The following is a 16,540-nucleotide window of genomic DNA, read 5'->3' on the forward strand; positions in this document are numbered from 1 at the left end:
GTGTGCGTGTGTGTGTGTGTGTGTGTGTGTGCAGGGTTATTAATAGCACAGTAGGCAGGTGATGAGGCTTTGATATCTTCCCCTCAGATCTTTATTTAAAAAACAAAATTAGAACACAATATTAATAGGGTAGTTGTGTATTTGAGTCATGTGAGAGAAACAAAAGGGATATGTTGTGTGTGTGCAGACCTGTGGGAAAGCAAAGCATTTAGAGGCACAGATCTCCTCTGCTACATAAACAGAGTTCCACAGGCTGTTGGTGCAGTTGGTGAATAGAACTAGCATGCAAATGTGCGCATACACCAGTCCTGACAATACAAAGAGGATTAGTATGGTTGCAGAAATATTGATAAAACACCTGCCATGCTCGACACAGGGAAATGGAAGCCATACAACTTGCTCACAATAGCCTCTGGTTTGTGTCAGTGTTTATGTGTTAACACCTACACATATGGAACCATAGTCTTCAGACCTGCTGTAGCTATTACATCTAGAAAACACACCGGTAGCTTATTTTCACATATGCTAACATTTGCTTTATTGGTATTTTTCATGGAATTGTCAGTGGTCTTGCACACAATGGTCAAACCTCAAGATGTTCATTCATTTACATTAAAAATTCTGGTTTATTGCAGAGAAAATTTTTGACACCCTACAACTGTACAGATCTTGTCAACTTAGTTGGTTAAACAACATGCCTTCCTTTAAGGGTAGGGAGCATACAACTACAGTGCAGTGGAAAACACAAGGTGTGGTGGACACGTTGCCTGTGGTGCCTCTGAATTGTCAGCACTAATGACTTACAGTGAGCTACACTGTGAAAATCATATGGCAGTTTAATGCAGTGATTTCTTATTCCCCCTTTTCTTAACGGTCAGGAGTAGTTCAAGAAAGCCAAATGTTCCAGCGTTTCAGGAGGCTTTGAAAGGGTCAGTGGGTGTATGGTTGAAACTGGCATCTACAAAGATAGCCAAGGTGCCCACAGTGGTAATGATGACGAAGAGCCAGAGAAACATACGGTCCACCACCATGGCCACATACTGCCAGTCCTCCTTCAACTGAATGGGTTAGATGGAAAGATGAGGGAGAGGAGGGGAGGACAAACGGGACAAAATATAAAAATAGTAGAGGAAAGAGTAGAAGATGGAGTTAAATTGGTGTAAGGAAGGAGTAGTGGTAGGTGGAAGGGAAGAGAAATAAGGGACAAAACAGAGCAAGAGTGAGAATCCAGTTGATTCATTTAAAGAAAAGAGCAGTGAGAAATTTAAAAAAGACAAACTTACAGCTTCATAGTCCTTCTCGGACTGCAGAGCCTCAGCGATGTATATGATGGCCTCTATGGCCGACTTTAGCTCATCAGGTAGCGTAAGGTAGCTGCTGGGGCCGTCAATAAATTTTCTCAGGTCTGTACACATGCCCTCTGGATGAAACCTGTAGAGCGCAAAAGCCACACAAAGTCACAGAATGCATGTTCCTGTGTTTACTTGGTGCCCTGAGTTACTGTCTGCTGCTACGGGGCACCAGGATTTGGTGGGGGGAGGCTGCTCCTTAATTCTGCAGTCATGTGTTAGTGTTCACATGACAGGTTGCAGGTTCTAGGGCTGCTCCCTAGAACTCGTCAATTCTTCTTCTCTTCTATTCCCCTGCTACCAACTAGGAGCCACCTCAGCTTTGTTCTGGTCTTTTTTCCTGCTCCCCATTTTGTTCTTTTGGCCTTGACTGTCAGCTGTTTGTAATTTTGTATTGTGTGTTTTGCTCTCCCTTTTTTGGGTTTTGTGGTAATTGTGTTTAGTCACTGGTTAGAGTTGCCTATAGGAGAGCCTTATTTCCTTTCCTGCATGTTTGCCTTGGCCTTTGTTCTCCAGCACATATCTAGTCATACGCTGAGATTACTCTGGCTGGAACATCAAAACCCCTGTGTGTACTGAACAGAGCATTCAGCTGGTTGGCAATCAAACTTTTCATTTGTAAAAGTAAGAATGTGTTTTTTTTTCTTACAAAACTTGTGTACTTTTGCCTTTACACAGAAACCCTAAACATTACTCAAACTGTTTCTGCTCTGAGTTACTCTGCTGCATTTTTATGCCTAGTTGTACATCATGTCCTTGAACAATGACACGTGGATTTCCATTGGCTGCTTCCACTAAAGACATAACAAAAGAGTGTTACTCCTTTGACCTTAAGTTGTGATACATCACAGCTCTCTCTGCAGGATGTTCACAGCTAAAATGCTTTTGGTTATGACATGATGATAAAATGTATGTAGAATGTGATGAGATCAGGGAACTCTGCAAAATTGCTACCACAAAGTCCATCATGGCAAAACACAGTTCAACAGTTTTGCGGTCAGATTGAAAATATGCATATATGAAATGTTTATATTAATCCCTTGTTCTATATTAAACCTGATGTGTACAGTACAGTAAATCAAAGCAGAACCAGAAAGTTGGTCATGAAACTGTGAAATAAGTTAACAGTGGAATTTTGTGTAATCATTCATAGTTTATTTGTTTTAAGTTGAAAAAAACGTAGAAAAAAGCAACTGGACTTGGTCATCTCCTGTACAAAAGTCTATAAAACCTCTCTTGCTGGCCCTCATGACCTTATCCAAACAGTCATAAATTAACACCCTGCTGTTGAAACACCTCAAATATTAAACACCTTTTTCACTTTAAAATGAGTTGCAGGTCATACAACTCACCACCAGAGGGCAGTATGCCACTGTGTCTCTGATAAACATGACATGTAACCTAGCAGGCAGTGCAGAGTACAGAGCTGTTTGGTATTCAACCCATGAATCTGGGGGTGTTCACTGCAGCGCTGCCATTGATGCTGCGCCTGCGTGTGTGGCAGGTGAAGGGGCTGTGACCTAGAGGTGGAGCCTCATCAGATAGAGGGAGTGAAAGAGCGCAGGAGCGCAGCACTTCATCAGCAAGAAATAAACGACTATTCAGGAGACTAATTCAAGTAAGACTGGCTACATCTGGTGCCAAGACATGCACAAAACCCAATTAAGAAGGTGTGTGTGGGTTCAAGAGATATACTGCTGTCTCATCCCAATGCCCTAATAGATCTCCCCCTCCTTCCTCTGTCACCTGTTTCTCCACCTAGACACACAGTGTGCCACTCCAAGCTGTCATAGTCGATTTGCATGGGTCATTATTATTTTAGCAACGATTCTCTGCTGCCTTCAGTCATATCCCTCTAGACATATTTCATTTCCCCCTGGAAGTGAAGGAGAGAGAGGGGAGGACAGATGCATAATGTGAGGAAGATTTTTGGTGTGACGTAAAAGAACAGCAGGGAGGCAGGCTCGTTAAAGATGTCACAAAGTAGCTCAATTACAGCTACGACCAACATTTACCTGAGCAAGGGCACCTGTTTCCTGTGTACAAAGTAGGAAGAGCAGCGTCAGACTGATAGAGCAGTTTGCTGCCAGTCTGTGTGCCACTGATGGCACAAATCCAGCTACTTACTGAACAGCTTCATGTGTAATGCTCTGTAAAACTTTTGATTATCATCAGTCTGGAGCTGCTTCAGGTCTAAAGGCATTTTCTTTCCACTTTAACAATAATATTTCTGTTTTATTTAGTAAATTTTTTGCATTACCTTTTTTTTTAACAAAAGAGACGAAGGGATTATTATATTAAGTTGTGTGTGTGAAAGCGTGTAGTGTCGGTGTATCCAACTCTATGCAGACTGATATTCAGTACTTAGTAATTATTAATAAAATTAAAACAAATAAATAAATAAATTCAGGGGGTTTTTTTTAACAAAAGAGACGAAGGGATTATTATATTAAGTTGTGTGTGTGAAAGCGTGTAGTGTCGGTGTATCCAACTCTATGCAGACTTATATTCAGTACTTATTAATTATTAATACAATTAAAACAAATACATAAAAAAATTCAGGGGGGAGGTCGAGGCTGAGGGGGGAGCACCAAATCCTTTTCCCATTTAGTCATTGTTATTGTTAATGTTCTATCTGTATTTGACATTAGTTTATAAAGTTTACATGTTATTTTTTTTGAGTTTGTAAATTTCATTATCTTCTCAGCTAGCATGGAAGGTTGCAGGGGGTTGTTGATTATATTGATCTTTGATTTAATTATGGATTTTAACTGTTGGTACTGGAGAAATTCTCCTCTCCCAACTATGAGCTATTATAACCGTCCTTGTGAATCCATTTAACTAAATATTGTAGTTGATTTGCTAAAAAATAATGCTGAAAATGTGGTGCTTCTAGGCCGCCTTGTGATTGCTTCTTCTGAAGTGTTTTGGGTTTCTTTTTATTCCAGTAAAATTGCGACATTAGAGAATCAAGTGATTTAAACCATTTATCTGTGGGTGTTGTGGGGATTATTGAAAACAGATGAGTGACAGTGCGAGGTTGGACCAGCGTTTGGAATCATCTTCTATCTATTTTAGCAGAGGGGTGTAGTTGAGGTTAAAAAGTTCTGACAGCCTGGGGGAAATACTGATACCTAAGTATTTAATGTTGCCAGTGTGAAGTGGAAGGGGGCAGTCTTGAGCTGCAGAATCCCAGGCATCTTCAGAGAGTGGCAATATGGGGGATTTATTTCTGACGGTCTAAATTTTGGCAGCAAGTGCAACTTTTACAGCAAGAATATTAACAAAACAAAAAAACGGTGGGATACTTGCACACAAGACACATAATATGTGACAGCGACTTTTAAGAAGATGTCTAAATGTGTTTGCATTGCCTGGAACATAGCAGCGAGCCACATAAAATGCCTCATTACATGACCTTAATTTTTAAATCTAGACTAAATGAAATGCAGGAAAGGGAAAGTTAAATTGTGTTTAATTGCATACTAAAATTGTTTTTATATATCTGGGGTAACGGTATGCCTGGTAAAGGTTATTAATGTAGCCTGAAACTTTCAGAGGATAAATGCAAGCAGGAGGAAACAAGGTGCTGACCTGCTGACTTCAGAAATGACCTGCTACATACTTGAAATTTTAAGAATAGCCTTCTAAACACAAGATACTGTATGATAAGGTTTCATCTTAATACACTCTAATGTCCGCACAGGCATTCACATTGTACAGTATGCTGACCAAAATGCTCAAACACCTTTGAGTGTGCCTGGTCTCACCTGTTGGGCTTGGGGAACAAGATGGAGGAGTCTGGTTTGCGAATGAAGTATTCATCAGCCACTTTGCTGATGGTGACCTTCTTCTCTCGGCGGGGCATGGTCTCCAGGGGGAGGGGGTCCTCCACTTTTGGCCGTAGCATGCCGAGGTAAGTGGGCAGCATGTGGATAAAGATCTAGGAGGAAAGGAAAGGTGCAGAACAGGGAGACTTATTTCCACAATTTACAGCAAAGTCACTTTCACTTCCTGCTCTTGTGCTTCTTCTGATTTGATGTGCTGTAGAGAATTGAGCTGCTGTGAGTTTTAAACTGGAAGTCACAAATGTCAAAATACACATTCATGTACTTATATTTTTTGGCATACAATTACATCAGGAATCAGAAGCTCATTTAACTGAAACTTTCCACTTTCAGCCCTCAGCCTGCTGCCACACACAGACCTCCCAAACTCATTGCTTTTGCTAATAGTAAAAATCTATTTGTTTGGATTTTCTCCCATTTTTCATGATTTATGGGACAGCTACAATGTGCTTGTGGAACTAGAAGAATGCTGTATTTGCGTCCTTGCATGTTGTCATTGTAGGTCGTATGTCGTGCCAAGACCGGTGTTTTCCTAATATACAGTACTTGGAGCCACGTGTGAATACTGGACACTCATTTTAAAGTTGAGATAACATCTACATGAGGATGAACTGAGCCTGAGGAGCAGGATAACAAGGGAACGAGGTCTGTCATATAGGCCTGGATTAAATATGGTGGACGTTTCTGCACAGAAGAGCAAAAAACCATCTGGTTAAGGTAAGCCAGGCCTCACTGTGTTTATGTTTATGGCTGATCTGGTGTTGTAAACATTTGTGATGTTATCAATAGGTGTTGGTAGCTGTCAATCATGGTTAACGTGATACATGGCACAGCAGCAGCTGTGGATGAGTTGTGTGTCTAGCTATGTTGACGCTGATGCCTTTCCCCATGATAGAAAATTGGCTAATGTTATTGTCAGTCTTGTCTGATACAAGTTTGGACACTGCAGGCAAATATGCATCAGTGACTTTTACTGCAAGACAGCAGGACTTGCCTTGTGTGTGTGAGGATCGATGGGTTTTCTCAAAATTGCCTGACTCCACCACTGACTAGTCAAAGCATAGAGAAGACATCCATGATCAGAATCCTCCAGTGCCATAAAATGCTGTGGATGCGCTGCACAAACTTAAGTACTTAAATAAATGCACTTAGTTGTTTTACACCACTCAACTTGAATGTAAAAGTAAGCTATAGGGTGGCAGTGACTGGGTCCTGAGGATAGATGGGTAGGAGGTGGCTCTACTGAAAAAATTATTTACCACTCAGAGCTGCATTTAATTACAATAAAAATGGAAAAAATGAATGTGAACTAGTTCAGTTTAATGTGTGTGAACTGTCTAAACACTGTATGAGCCTTTCTGAGAAGGATGTTTCCTGAACGCATCACAGAGCTTGCAGCAAAGTACAGGGCTGCTGCTCAGACTTGTAATTAGCTTTGCAGGATGTACAGTCAGGGCAATGGCCACTGATGGAGGATAATAGTATAACACGTTGTTCAGTTAAGTTAATTAGTTCTGTATAGTTACTGACCAGTCCTAGATAAAGCGATGAAGAAATATATAACTGGGTGAACAAAGCCACTTTACATAGTAAGCATATACTGTATCATATGCAGAAAGGGTGCACCCAAACCTCTGAATCTTATTTCTTTATTGATATGTTAAGGGATTGCAAAGTGATTTTTCTATTTGCAGATTTTAACACGCATCTGCATATACTGCAGGAGCAGGTCACATGCAGGACTTTTTATTTTCATTCTGCCTCACAATCTCCCCTATCCACCCACTCCAACCCTCTCTGAGGACATGCTGAGAATGGTTGCTTTCCTAATGACATCACTTTGACGTCACTCATTATTCCCCCTTTGATGCACAGATATTGAACATATTGCTGTTTTTCACTGAGCCAGAAAGCCCAGAAACACATTTAAAAATAATCTTTTAAGAAATGTAGAATCAGTTTAACATCATGTATTTATCCTTGAAGCTGAACAATAATGTAAGTCTGTAACCAGGTTATACACTTGAGCCTATGGAGGCAGGGACCTCACCTTGCGTACCCACAAGGGCATCTGGTGGGTGTTGGGGGATCGGTGGTGCAGGTTGAGGACGACCACACCGAGGATGACAGAGAATGTGACCAGGATCATGGTGAACATGATGTAGTTGACAATGATGGGGACGCCCAGTGACGTCTCAGGGATCTTATCAGCCAGTAGCAGCAGGAACACGGTGAGGGTCAGCAGTACGTTGATGGACAAGCCCATCTTCTCACCTGGTAGGGATACAAAGAATAGTACTTGACAGTTACATCATACTCCTTTCTGAGGCTTGTGTTCTGAGCCATCGAGTTTTACCAGGACAAGGTGTGTTTCTCCTTCAGCTATTATTTTAGCAACATCTGGCCTGTGTAATTTGCCAGTAATGACTCTAATAGAAAATTCATCTCCCGTTCTAAGTGAAGCTGATTGGTCATTAGATCGAGGACTCCTCAGTGTATTCAGTGGTCACTGTGTTGAGCTGTGTTTTCCTCAGATTGGCTAGATTCGGTAAGCAGTGAGAAACCAATGTGTATTAGAAATGAATGTGTATTATTTCTCTGTTTGGGTCCAGAGATCACACATTTTTAACCTAGCATTAAACATTACATTTTAAAATAGAGACTTGGAGTTTGAGAAACATGGGTGTTTACTCTGCAGGGAGGTTCTAATGAAAACATGGTTTTGCTTGCATGACTGTTTAAAGTGTGTCCCATCATCACTAATCTTTTTTTTTTAAGTCTTCCTACTGTATTGAAGTGCAGTGATAAATTGGTGGAATACCCCCTTCTACTTCTGACTTACTATAGGGCTTGTAATTATATCAGTATGTAGGGTTTTCCTTTCAATATTCTGGATAGTGTATTCACAAATCAAACAAAATGGTGATCTAATTGTAAACAGGGATACAATTAGAGAATGACTGCCTAATGAATCATTGTAAATCAGGCTATTAGAAAAATTATGTTCAGACTGTGTAAGCAAAGTGAATAAAATACAATGTCAGGCTGATTAATCGCAGCAGTTGGGGGGCTGATTTCTACCATTTTTAATTTTGAAGTCATCAGTTCAGCAGTGCTCCCGGAAACATCTATTTAATCTGTAAATGAATCCCTTTGTGCCAGTAATTGGACAGATGTGTGACTGTCCAATTTAAACAAACCAGACAAACACAATTAGGAAATTAAATGGCATTAGCAGTTTTAGAGAGCAATGATATGGCTTTATAATTCCAGCCGAAGTTGCGATAAGTTGCCAACGGTTTGCATTACTAGCGAGATGTTCAACTTTACTATTACTAAAGTGTTTGAATATATTATTGTGTGAGCACCTGCATCAGGAGGCAGGTAGAAGTTAAAGATGGCGATGATAGTGATGAGAATGCAAGGGATGATGATGTTCAGGACATAGTACAGAGGCTTCCTTTCGATGATCAGGTAGAAGGTCATGTCCTCATACTGTTCGTCATTTACGTTCTTTTTGCTCGGCTTGTGTCTGATGTACCACTCTCCACTCTCTGGGGACAAATTCACATTTTAAGCATTTAGAAAACATCTCAATTAAGATCAGCAACATTACTTTGCAGCACAAGCAGTAAATTTGCATATCACAAAGGGTGCCCAAACAAAAGTGCAAAGACAGTAGAACAAATAAAAGACACTTCAGTGAGCATGTCTTAGTTATAAAGCAAAGCAAGTATTAAAGTACCTCGTTCAAGAAAACAGGAGAAAATATATCCACAGTAGGGCTGAATGATTTGGGAAAATAGTCTAACTGAAATTTAGTTTGAGAAATATTGCAATTAATAAGCGTTTTTCTCACCCTTCTGTATGAATCACTGAAAACAAGCTTTACTGTAAACGACAGCAGGAAGACCCGACATCCTCAAATGCACCAGTGGTGCTGAGGGTCACTGCTGTTAAATTTACTTTGTATTAAGCTGCTTTTCTATTTTTCACTTTCATCTTTATAACTAGTTATTTAGCTGTCAACTACAGTCAGTACAGCAGTAAATACAGAACAGGCATAGTTTCTTCTGTCATTCATAGAATTTTACACATCTGAGTTCATCACAAATTGTAATCTATTGAACTGTTCATTTATAGTATTTAAAATATTCTAAGATAAAACTTTCCACAATGGGGAAATTCCTGTTCCCCAGCAGCAACAGCAAAAAATACACACCACAAAAATCTATTGAAAAAAAAATCAACTATAACCAATTCTAACACTTTAGTTGACTATTACACAGTCCTTTATAACTACACCTTATGTATCACTACAATGCTGTATTATACAGTCTAACAGCTGTGGGGAGACATGACCTACGATGGTGCTCCTTCCTGCACTGGGGATGTAACAGTCTTGTGCTAAAAGAGCTCCTCAGAGCCTCCACAATGTGGTGCAGGGGATGGGAGGGATTATGCATGATGGATGTTAGTTTTACCAACATCCTCCTATCCACAACTTCCTTGATGGAATCCAGAGGGCAGCCCAGGACAGAGCCAGCTCTCTTATCAGCTTGTTAAGCCTCTTCCTGTCTCTGTCCATTTGTACCTCCTGCCCAGCACACCACCGCATAGAAGACTATAGAGGCCACCACAGTCTTCCACAGAACTGGGACTCTCTCCAGACTAAGACTCAGGTTAAACATGTACAAAAACACTTCAGTAAGCTGGTCAGCACACTCCCTGAGGAGCCTGGAGCTAATATGGGGAGGCGATAGTGCGGTGGGTGGAGCAGTTGTCTCCCAGGTTGAAGGTTCAGATCTGCTAGTCCACATGTCGAAGTATCCTTGGGCAAGACACTGAAGCCCCCCGTTGCCCCCGATGATTAGAGCCATCATTTGAGTTGGTGCCACAGATGGCTGCCATCAGTTCTGTACTGGAAACAAATTTCTTGTGTGTAACATACTTGGCCAGTAAAGGTGATTATCCTTATATGGTCAGGGCCTGTGGCCTTCCTGGCCTTAATCTTCTTTAGCTCCCTCCTAACCTGGTCCACAGTGAGGCAGAGGGAACGGGTGGGCGGTGACTGATCCGGGGCTATGGGCTGTTCAAAGCCATCAGTGACAGTTGAAGGAGACTCAATGTATTGCTGAGGTATAAACAGCTGCTGGTGGGAGGAGACAACTGGCCTAGAGAGGTGTGTAGAGAGGACTGGTGGGGTGGGGACCAGGGAATGGGCAGAATCACATCTATTAAAAAACAGATTCAATTCATTTGCCCAGGCCCGGTCTCCCAAAACCTGATGACCATCCCCACCTTCACCGTATATTGTATATTATATTGTAAATATTGTTCTGTCACCAAATGATCCCCATTATTTCAAAAAGTTCTGTATTCTCTATATTACTCCATCCATCTACCTGTCTGTTCATCCTCTAATTTGTTTTCCCACCAAATTCTCACCACTGAAAGCCTCGTCGAGTTGGATCTCCCGTATCTCCTTGCCTCTTGAGTCTCGTGCATACTGCAGGTCGATCTCTGTTGAGTCATAAGTGTAAGAGCGGAACTGCATAGTGCAGTTCTGCCAGTCAAATGGGAAATATGCTACCTAGACAGAGAAAAAGGGGTCAGAGAAGTGGATCAAGCTTCGTGGAAAATGAAGGGAATGTGTAGAGGAAGAGTAGACTGTGACAAAAGTGTAGTTATGTTTAGGTTTGCCTGTGTGTGTGTGTGTTGATGTTCACCTTAACTCCGCAAGAGCTGCGATACAGTGCCGGGGGAGTCCAGGTTACTCTTCCATTATTATAAACCTGAACATGGACTTGCAGGGCCACATTAAACTCCCCGTCGCTACTGCAAACGGAGATGCACACAATTTATTCATCAAAAACTCAGTTTTCCTAATAAATCTTCAGTTTTTTACTCATGGTTTTGTTCATTACTGTTTATACATGGTATGACAATACAGTAGCATCGACTATGCTACTAAGTTCTCAGTGAGGGACATCAGCCTCACTCCACACAAACTAGAAAAACTACATGCTAACCTTGAACCACACACCTACACCTGCCAATCACATTGCACGTAGACTGCATGTAACATAGCATACTATCTTTTATAGTCTTGTCTTATATTGTCTCATAACATAGCCTGCTACATCATCTCCTAAAATCTCACCATGGTGATATAATATGATATGTAATATCAGTAGAGTAAGTGGACTGCAGATATTGCCATGCTAACATAGCATCCTGCTGACTCACTTGCACATATAATGTCTGAGCACCATTCTAGGTTTGAATCCCTCCTGATGCTTTTGTTTCATGTCATTTCACTTCCTCTCACTTAACCTTCTTGTCTTTTGCAGTAAAGCAACAATAAAGGAGGTAATGGCTATCATTGCCATCAGATGGAGTACTGAACAGCAAGGGTCAACTGTTTTTATGTTCTGGTTGTAGCACAGCTCTGCCTGTCCCTGTGCCTGTTGGTTTTCAGAAATCCATTCAACAACTTTCAAAAGCAAAGGGTTGAGTACAGTCTGTTCTTCAGAAGATTAATAAAGGTATATTTGGGCATTAATGCCTTAATTAGATGGAGAACAGTAGGGAAATTATAATAAATGGGAGGAAGAAAGAGAGACGGGGAAAAGCATGCAACTAAAAGGTTGTTTTGATGTAACATGAAAGGACAGAACATGAGCCCAGACATGTTAAATAAACTCTCACTTTAAAATATGAATTGCTACTACTTAAAAATTTAAAACTCAATAGCTTTTCACTCTGTCTCAACAGACATTACATAACTGTAAACAATGACTTATTCTTTTTTTTGTTAGGGAGTTAGGTCTGACACAAAGATTGAATCATTCACATTTTATTTTTCAACAACATTCACTTATGAGCTTTAGAATGAGCACTTATCCTGTTTCCCAATGGAACAGGGTTGAGTGTTAGGGTAAGGGAATGGCTGATTGTCACTCTGAGTGTGCTTTCTGGACAACATCTGCAACCATCTGCAGGATAAGTGGTCTAGATAATGGCTGGCTGGATGGATGGAAACATTGGTAGGTATTACTTATGGTTTGTGAATAATCTAACAATTAGAAAAGCCAAGATGGATTTCAGGATTAAAATAGTGCCCATCCACTTTATCCATTCCACAGTGGTCCTCAGATGGTCTTAGTCATAATACTGGTCCCTGGGTCAGAATTATTTGAAAACCCCGTGCTAAACAAATGAATGAGTGGACTACACTGAATAAAATGTAACGATGTTAACACATTGATCTTATCTGCTGCTGATATGTGTGCGTGTTTTAAAAATTGTGTATTATTTGCGCTTCTCTGGATTAAAATGACAGCTCAGCATTTTAGTTCCCCATTGCCATGGTGAATTGTAGTATTGGAGCTCATTACGCACAAGTATGTAACTCTGAATGAATCACCTCAAGAACTAACTCTGTTCAGCTGTTCCTCAATCAGAGTTTCCTGTCTTAGGGTTAATCAGATATCATATATACTGTACAGGTGACTTTTTTGTTTTTTACTTCAGAGATAAAAGTAGGTCAGACAGCAAACACCCAACATCAAGTTAGTGCAGAGGAAATGTGCCTGGTGCAAGCTGCTATATTCCACTCATGCTAGCTGCTGGATAACTACATGCTGTCCAGAACAGCAGTGTATTGTCTCCAGCAGACTTAGCCATAATCACTTGAAAATTTCTTCATCACCTCTTATCACAACCAAAAGAGTAAATTGTTACATAAGACGAATGATGGTGTAATTAGCAAGCCCAAAGGTGATTATGGAACTGTCAGCTGAGAATTAAAGCTAACAAGCAGTTGTACAATCCCCCCCAAATAGGGTGGATCTATAGCCACTCTGACTTAAATAAATGTTCATTTGATTGCAGTACTTGTGCTTACTTATTGATAAGGACAATGTCCGGCAGCCAAACCTTCGCAGAGGGGATACGCAGCACCGTAATTCCATCATGCTCCTTTGGCTTCCATGACAACCGTTGATCTGTCCATTCCTGTGTGAAAAAAAAAAGCATGGGCATTTACAGTATGTGTGCAGAAATGTGGGATTACAGCTTTGCACTTAGAAATGTAATCAGTCTAGCATTTCTTCACTTTTTTTTTTTTTGTTTTTCCACTGCTGTAGTCAGCATAAGTACTTTTGTCTGTGCATTTGGCCTGACATTGTCATAATTTTTTTTCTTCTGCTTCCGGTAACATGCTTTTATTCTGATGCCACTTCCTGTTAAGGTGTCATTTCAGCTACGGGCTATTTACACCAATCAGTGGTAATTATTTGCACCTGTCAACACCCCTGTATAGGCAGCTTCCTCCCACCAGAAAGCTGCCAGATTGTTCTAACTAATGTTCAGAATTTCCAGCATTTTTTCTTGTACCTCTTATTCCAGCTCTGACCCCGGATTGCCTTGTGACCACCGATTACTGCCTAACCCTTCTGATTCTGTTTGTATTCTGTGCATCCACTTAAGGACTTCCTCTACTGACCGTTCTTCTTGTGGATACCTTGGATGTGTGAGTTTGCTGGTTCAGACCCCGGATTGGATTATTGACCTGAGAGTGATACATGTTGAATCAGACTCCTGCATTGTGTACAGTTTGTGACCAGTGCTCTTATTAAAGAGACAATGTTCTGCTTTTACTTGTCTGGTCTTATAATTGAGTTCACCCTCGACATTATCGGCAGCTTTACACGCTGCCCGTGACGCGCACAACAAATCACCATTTACATGAATTGTCATTTTGCCTTAACTTTGTATTATTAAGACTACCCCAAATGTTTTCAATTGGTTAGGTGTGTTGTGTATTGGCACTGAGCATTACAAGGCTTATAAACCTATTTCCACTGGAGCTAGAGTCATAGATGAGTTGACTAAATTGATATGGAATAGTGGGAAATTATTTGTTAATGAAGATTGTGTATAGTGGGTTCCCATGTGTGCAACTTTTTTTTTTAGTGCTGCAACAAGCTCTTGTCTTCTTGCAAAGAACTGATCATAGACCATTTATTGTGAGTTGAGAAGACTTTACCCAGTCCCAGTGCAACAAGTATGTGGTAAAACATGCTGCAAGGTTTGGCGAGCAGTACCACGTAAATGGGCTTACCATGTTCATGACCACAACTGTGGTCATTTCTTCTTTTTTCATATTCTAAGGATAAAAAAACAAGGCGGGGTTAGTGTTGCTTCTTTTCAAAATCATAAATAACAGCAGCATAGCTGTCCTTACAGCAGGCTCAGTAGAAACTACAAGTGTCGTTATAAAAATTATACTGTACATTATGTACTCTAAAAGTACAGTATGACATCTTCCAATGTTGTGGTGACTGCAACACACAGGTCGAACTTCTCTCTCACACACACACACACACACACACACACACTGGGAGAGTTATGGCACAAAATTATACCATTTGTTAGAGGTATGCCTCTACAAAGTGTAGTTATGAGAGATACCGGCTGGCAGGCAGCAATGAACACAACAACAACTTCCAGGACAGAGTCAGGTACTGGGTTTAGTAAAAGTGTGTGTGTGTGTGTCAATGTCTATAGTGTGCATGTCTGTCTTTGAATGTGTTTGAGAGCATGTGATTGTCTGTCCAGCAGGAAGGCAGAGCTTCTCTGAGCCAGGCCTGCTATTTAAAACACTGGGAGGAATGTCAGGGAGACAGCTGGAATAGGGAAAAAAGGGGGGGGGGTCTCTCTCACTTAGAGACACGGATAACTATTTCATCACAGACCCATCACTTTCTGTAACTGTTTCAATTCACCTCCGGATGTTAATAATAACACTATTTATCCAGCTGGCTAGTTCTGAGCAGACAGGGACTTGCATCCAAGTGGGTCAGTTTTCAAGATTGTTCCACTCAGGAACTTAAGAGCCCCATGTGACTTCCTCCCCCGAGTAAGACTGACCTTGATTGGAAGTGTAAGGAGCATGCTCACTGTAGATGTGTATGTAAACGTGACACTATGTGCAGGCTTGTGTGTGTTTGTGTGTGTACAGCTGCTACAGAGAAGAGAGCCAAGGAGAAATGAAAGAACAAAATAAAGTGATCTGGTTTGATGCTGTACTGGCCTTTTATCATTATGTAGTCGTTAGGGGATAGACATACTTTGACTATATCCGTGCTATACTATACTATACTTGTGTATATGCAGACATGGACGAGGGATGAGCATGGGTTCCTGTTCATACATCAAAATTAGGGTCTGCAAAATGAGGCCCAAAAAGTCTGTGTCCGTGCAGACAGTCTGCAAAGCATATGCCACAGTGCCTGGAAACCACCAGCGTATGCAGACAGAGGGCAGACCCTTGATTTGAACATCATGTGAAACATGGTTTGTCTGAGTTAACATTAGGAAAAGGTGTGTCCTACTCCGCAGCATCTGTTGGAAGGCATTGGAAAGGGTCCCCCTTTTTTACTATTTTTACAGAATTTTACAATTGTTAATTTGCATGTGTTTGTGTAAAATCATGTACATATGTTTTTGTACTGAGTGTCAGGTCTTGTGCCTCACCAGTCCAATGAATGAGGAGAGGATCATACCCACACGAACCACCACCCTCTCGGTATGGCTGGGTGCTGGCCGGACCTTAAGGTTGTATTTGGCAAACAGCTTGTCCAACAGAACCTGCTCTGACTCATCGGCACCTGAATGACAGATTATGGGTTCAACATCAGCCAGAAGAAACTGCCACCGTGTCATTCATTCACTTTTCGCTACAGAAGCCTTAGTGGCAGCTAAATATATATTTTCATAAAACTATAATCACATGCATCATATGCTGACAACTGTTGTGAACCAATTTACAGTAAATGTCCATTTTTATGGTTGTTTATGTTTTCAGCTATAAAACTTAACTATCTCCCTTCTTTATGAATCAAAAAAGGCCTGGTTGCATTTCAAAGCAAACTCACTTAATTCCATTTAAACTGCTTCAATTTGTAGATTAATTCATGGGGGAAACATAAATACGTATGTGTTTTGCATTGAATTCAACTTTGGTGAACTTTGAACCACAACTTTATTAACTAGCCTTAATGACAGTGATACCTTTTGGAAGTGCCATGGAAATCAATTTAATGAAGATACCTAGTTTAAATAAATGCTTGTTCATATTAATAAATATTGTACACACCTTGTACACTTTGTCCGAAGCTACAATATTTCCTCTAAATCTGAGGAACGTGCAAGCTGTCTTACTGCCCATTAGCAGTGCTAAAAATGTCTCATGGTAGGCCTGTAAAATTGTGCTCTTTTTAACCTAGTACCTGAATTCCACAGCATTTTCATGTGTACCTCCTGTTTATTTGCACC

At 40.7% G+C, this 16,540-nt stretch overlaps 1 protein-coding gene across 1 annotated transcript; it reads right to left on the reverse strand.

The window, feature by feature from the left end:
• Positions 1–627: 627 nt before the first annotated feature.
• chrnb1 (cholinergic receptor, nicotinic, beta 1 (muscle)) lies at positions 628–16,516 on the reverse strand. Its single transcript, XM_020623520.1, has 11 exons — positions 16,495–16,516; positions 15,740–15,873; positions 14,325–14,369; positions 13,107–13,216; positions 10,927–11,035; positions 10,646–10,790; positions 8,566–8,751; positions 7,248–7,471; positions 5,120–5,292; positions 1,284–1,431; positions 628–1,058 (listed from the first exon to the last, which is right to left on the reverse strand). The coding sequence occupies exons 1-11, from the start codon at positions 16,514–16,516 to the stop codon at positions 912–914; spliced, it is 1,443 nt and encodes a 480-aa protein (XP_020479176.1). The 3' UTR covers positions 628–911.
• Between the last annotated feature and the right edge of the window lie 24 nt (positions 16,517–16,540).

Source organism: Monopterus albus, unplaced genomic scaffold (assembly GCF_001952655.1).
Source record: "Monopterus albus unplaced genomic scaffold, M_albus_1.0 scaffold303.1, whole genome shotgun sequence".
NCBI lineage: Eukaryota > Metazoa > Chordata > Actinopteri > Synbranchiformes > Synbranchidae > Monopterus > Monopterus albus.

Bases quoted from the DNA above. Each gene is read 5' to 3' on its own strand.
- chrnb1 (XM_020623520.1), bottom strand. From the start codon at position 16,516: ATGAAAATGCTGTGGAATTCAG. The intron at 11,036-13,106 runs GTAAGCACAAGT...CTCCGTTTGCAG, and splicing joins GACATTGTCCTTATCAATAA to TAGCGACGGGGAGTTTAATG. The intron at 7,472-8,565 runs GTGCTCACACAA...TATCCCTACCAG, and splicing joins CTACCTGCCTCCTGATGCAG to GTGAGAAGATGGGCTTGTCC.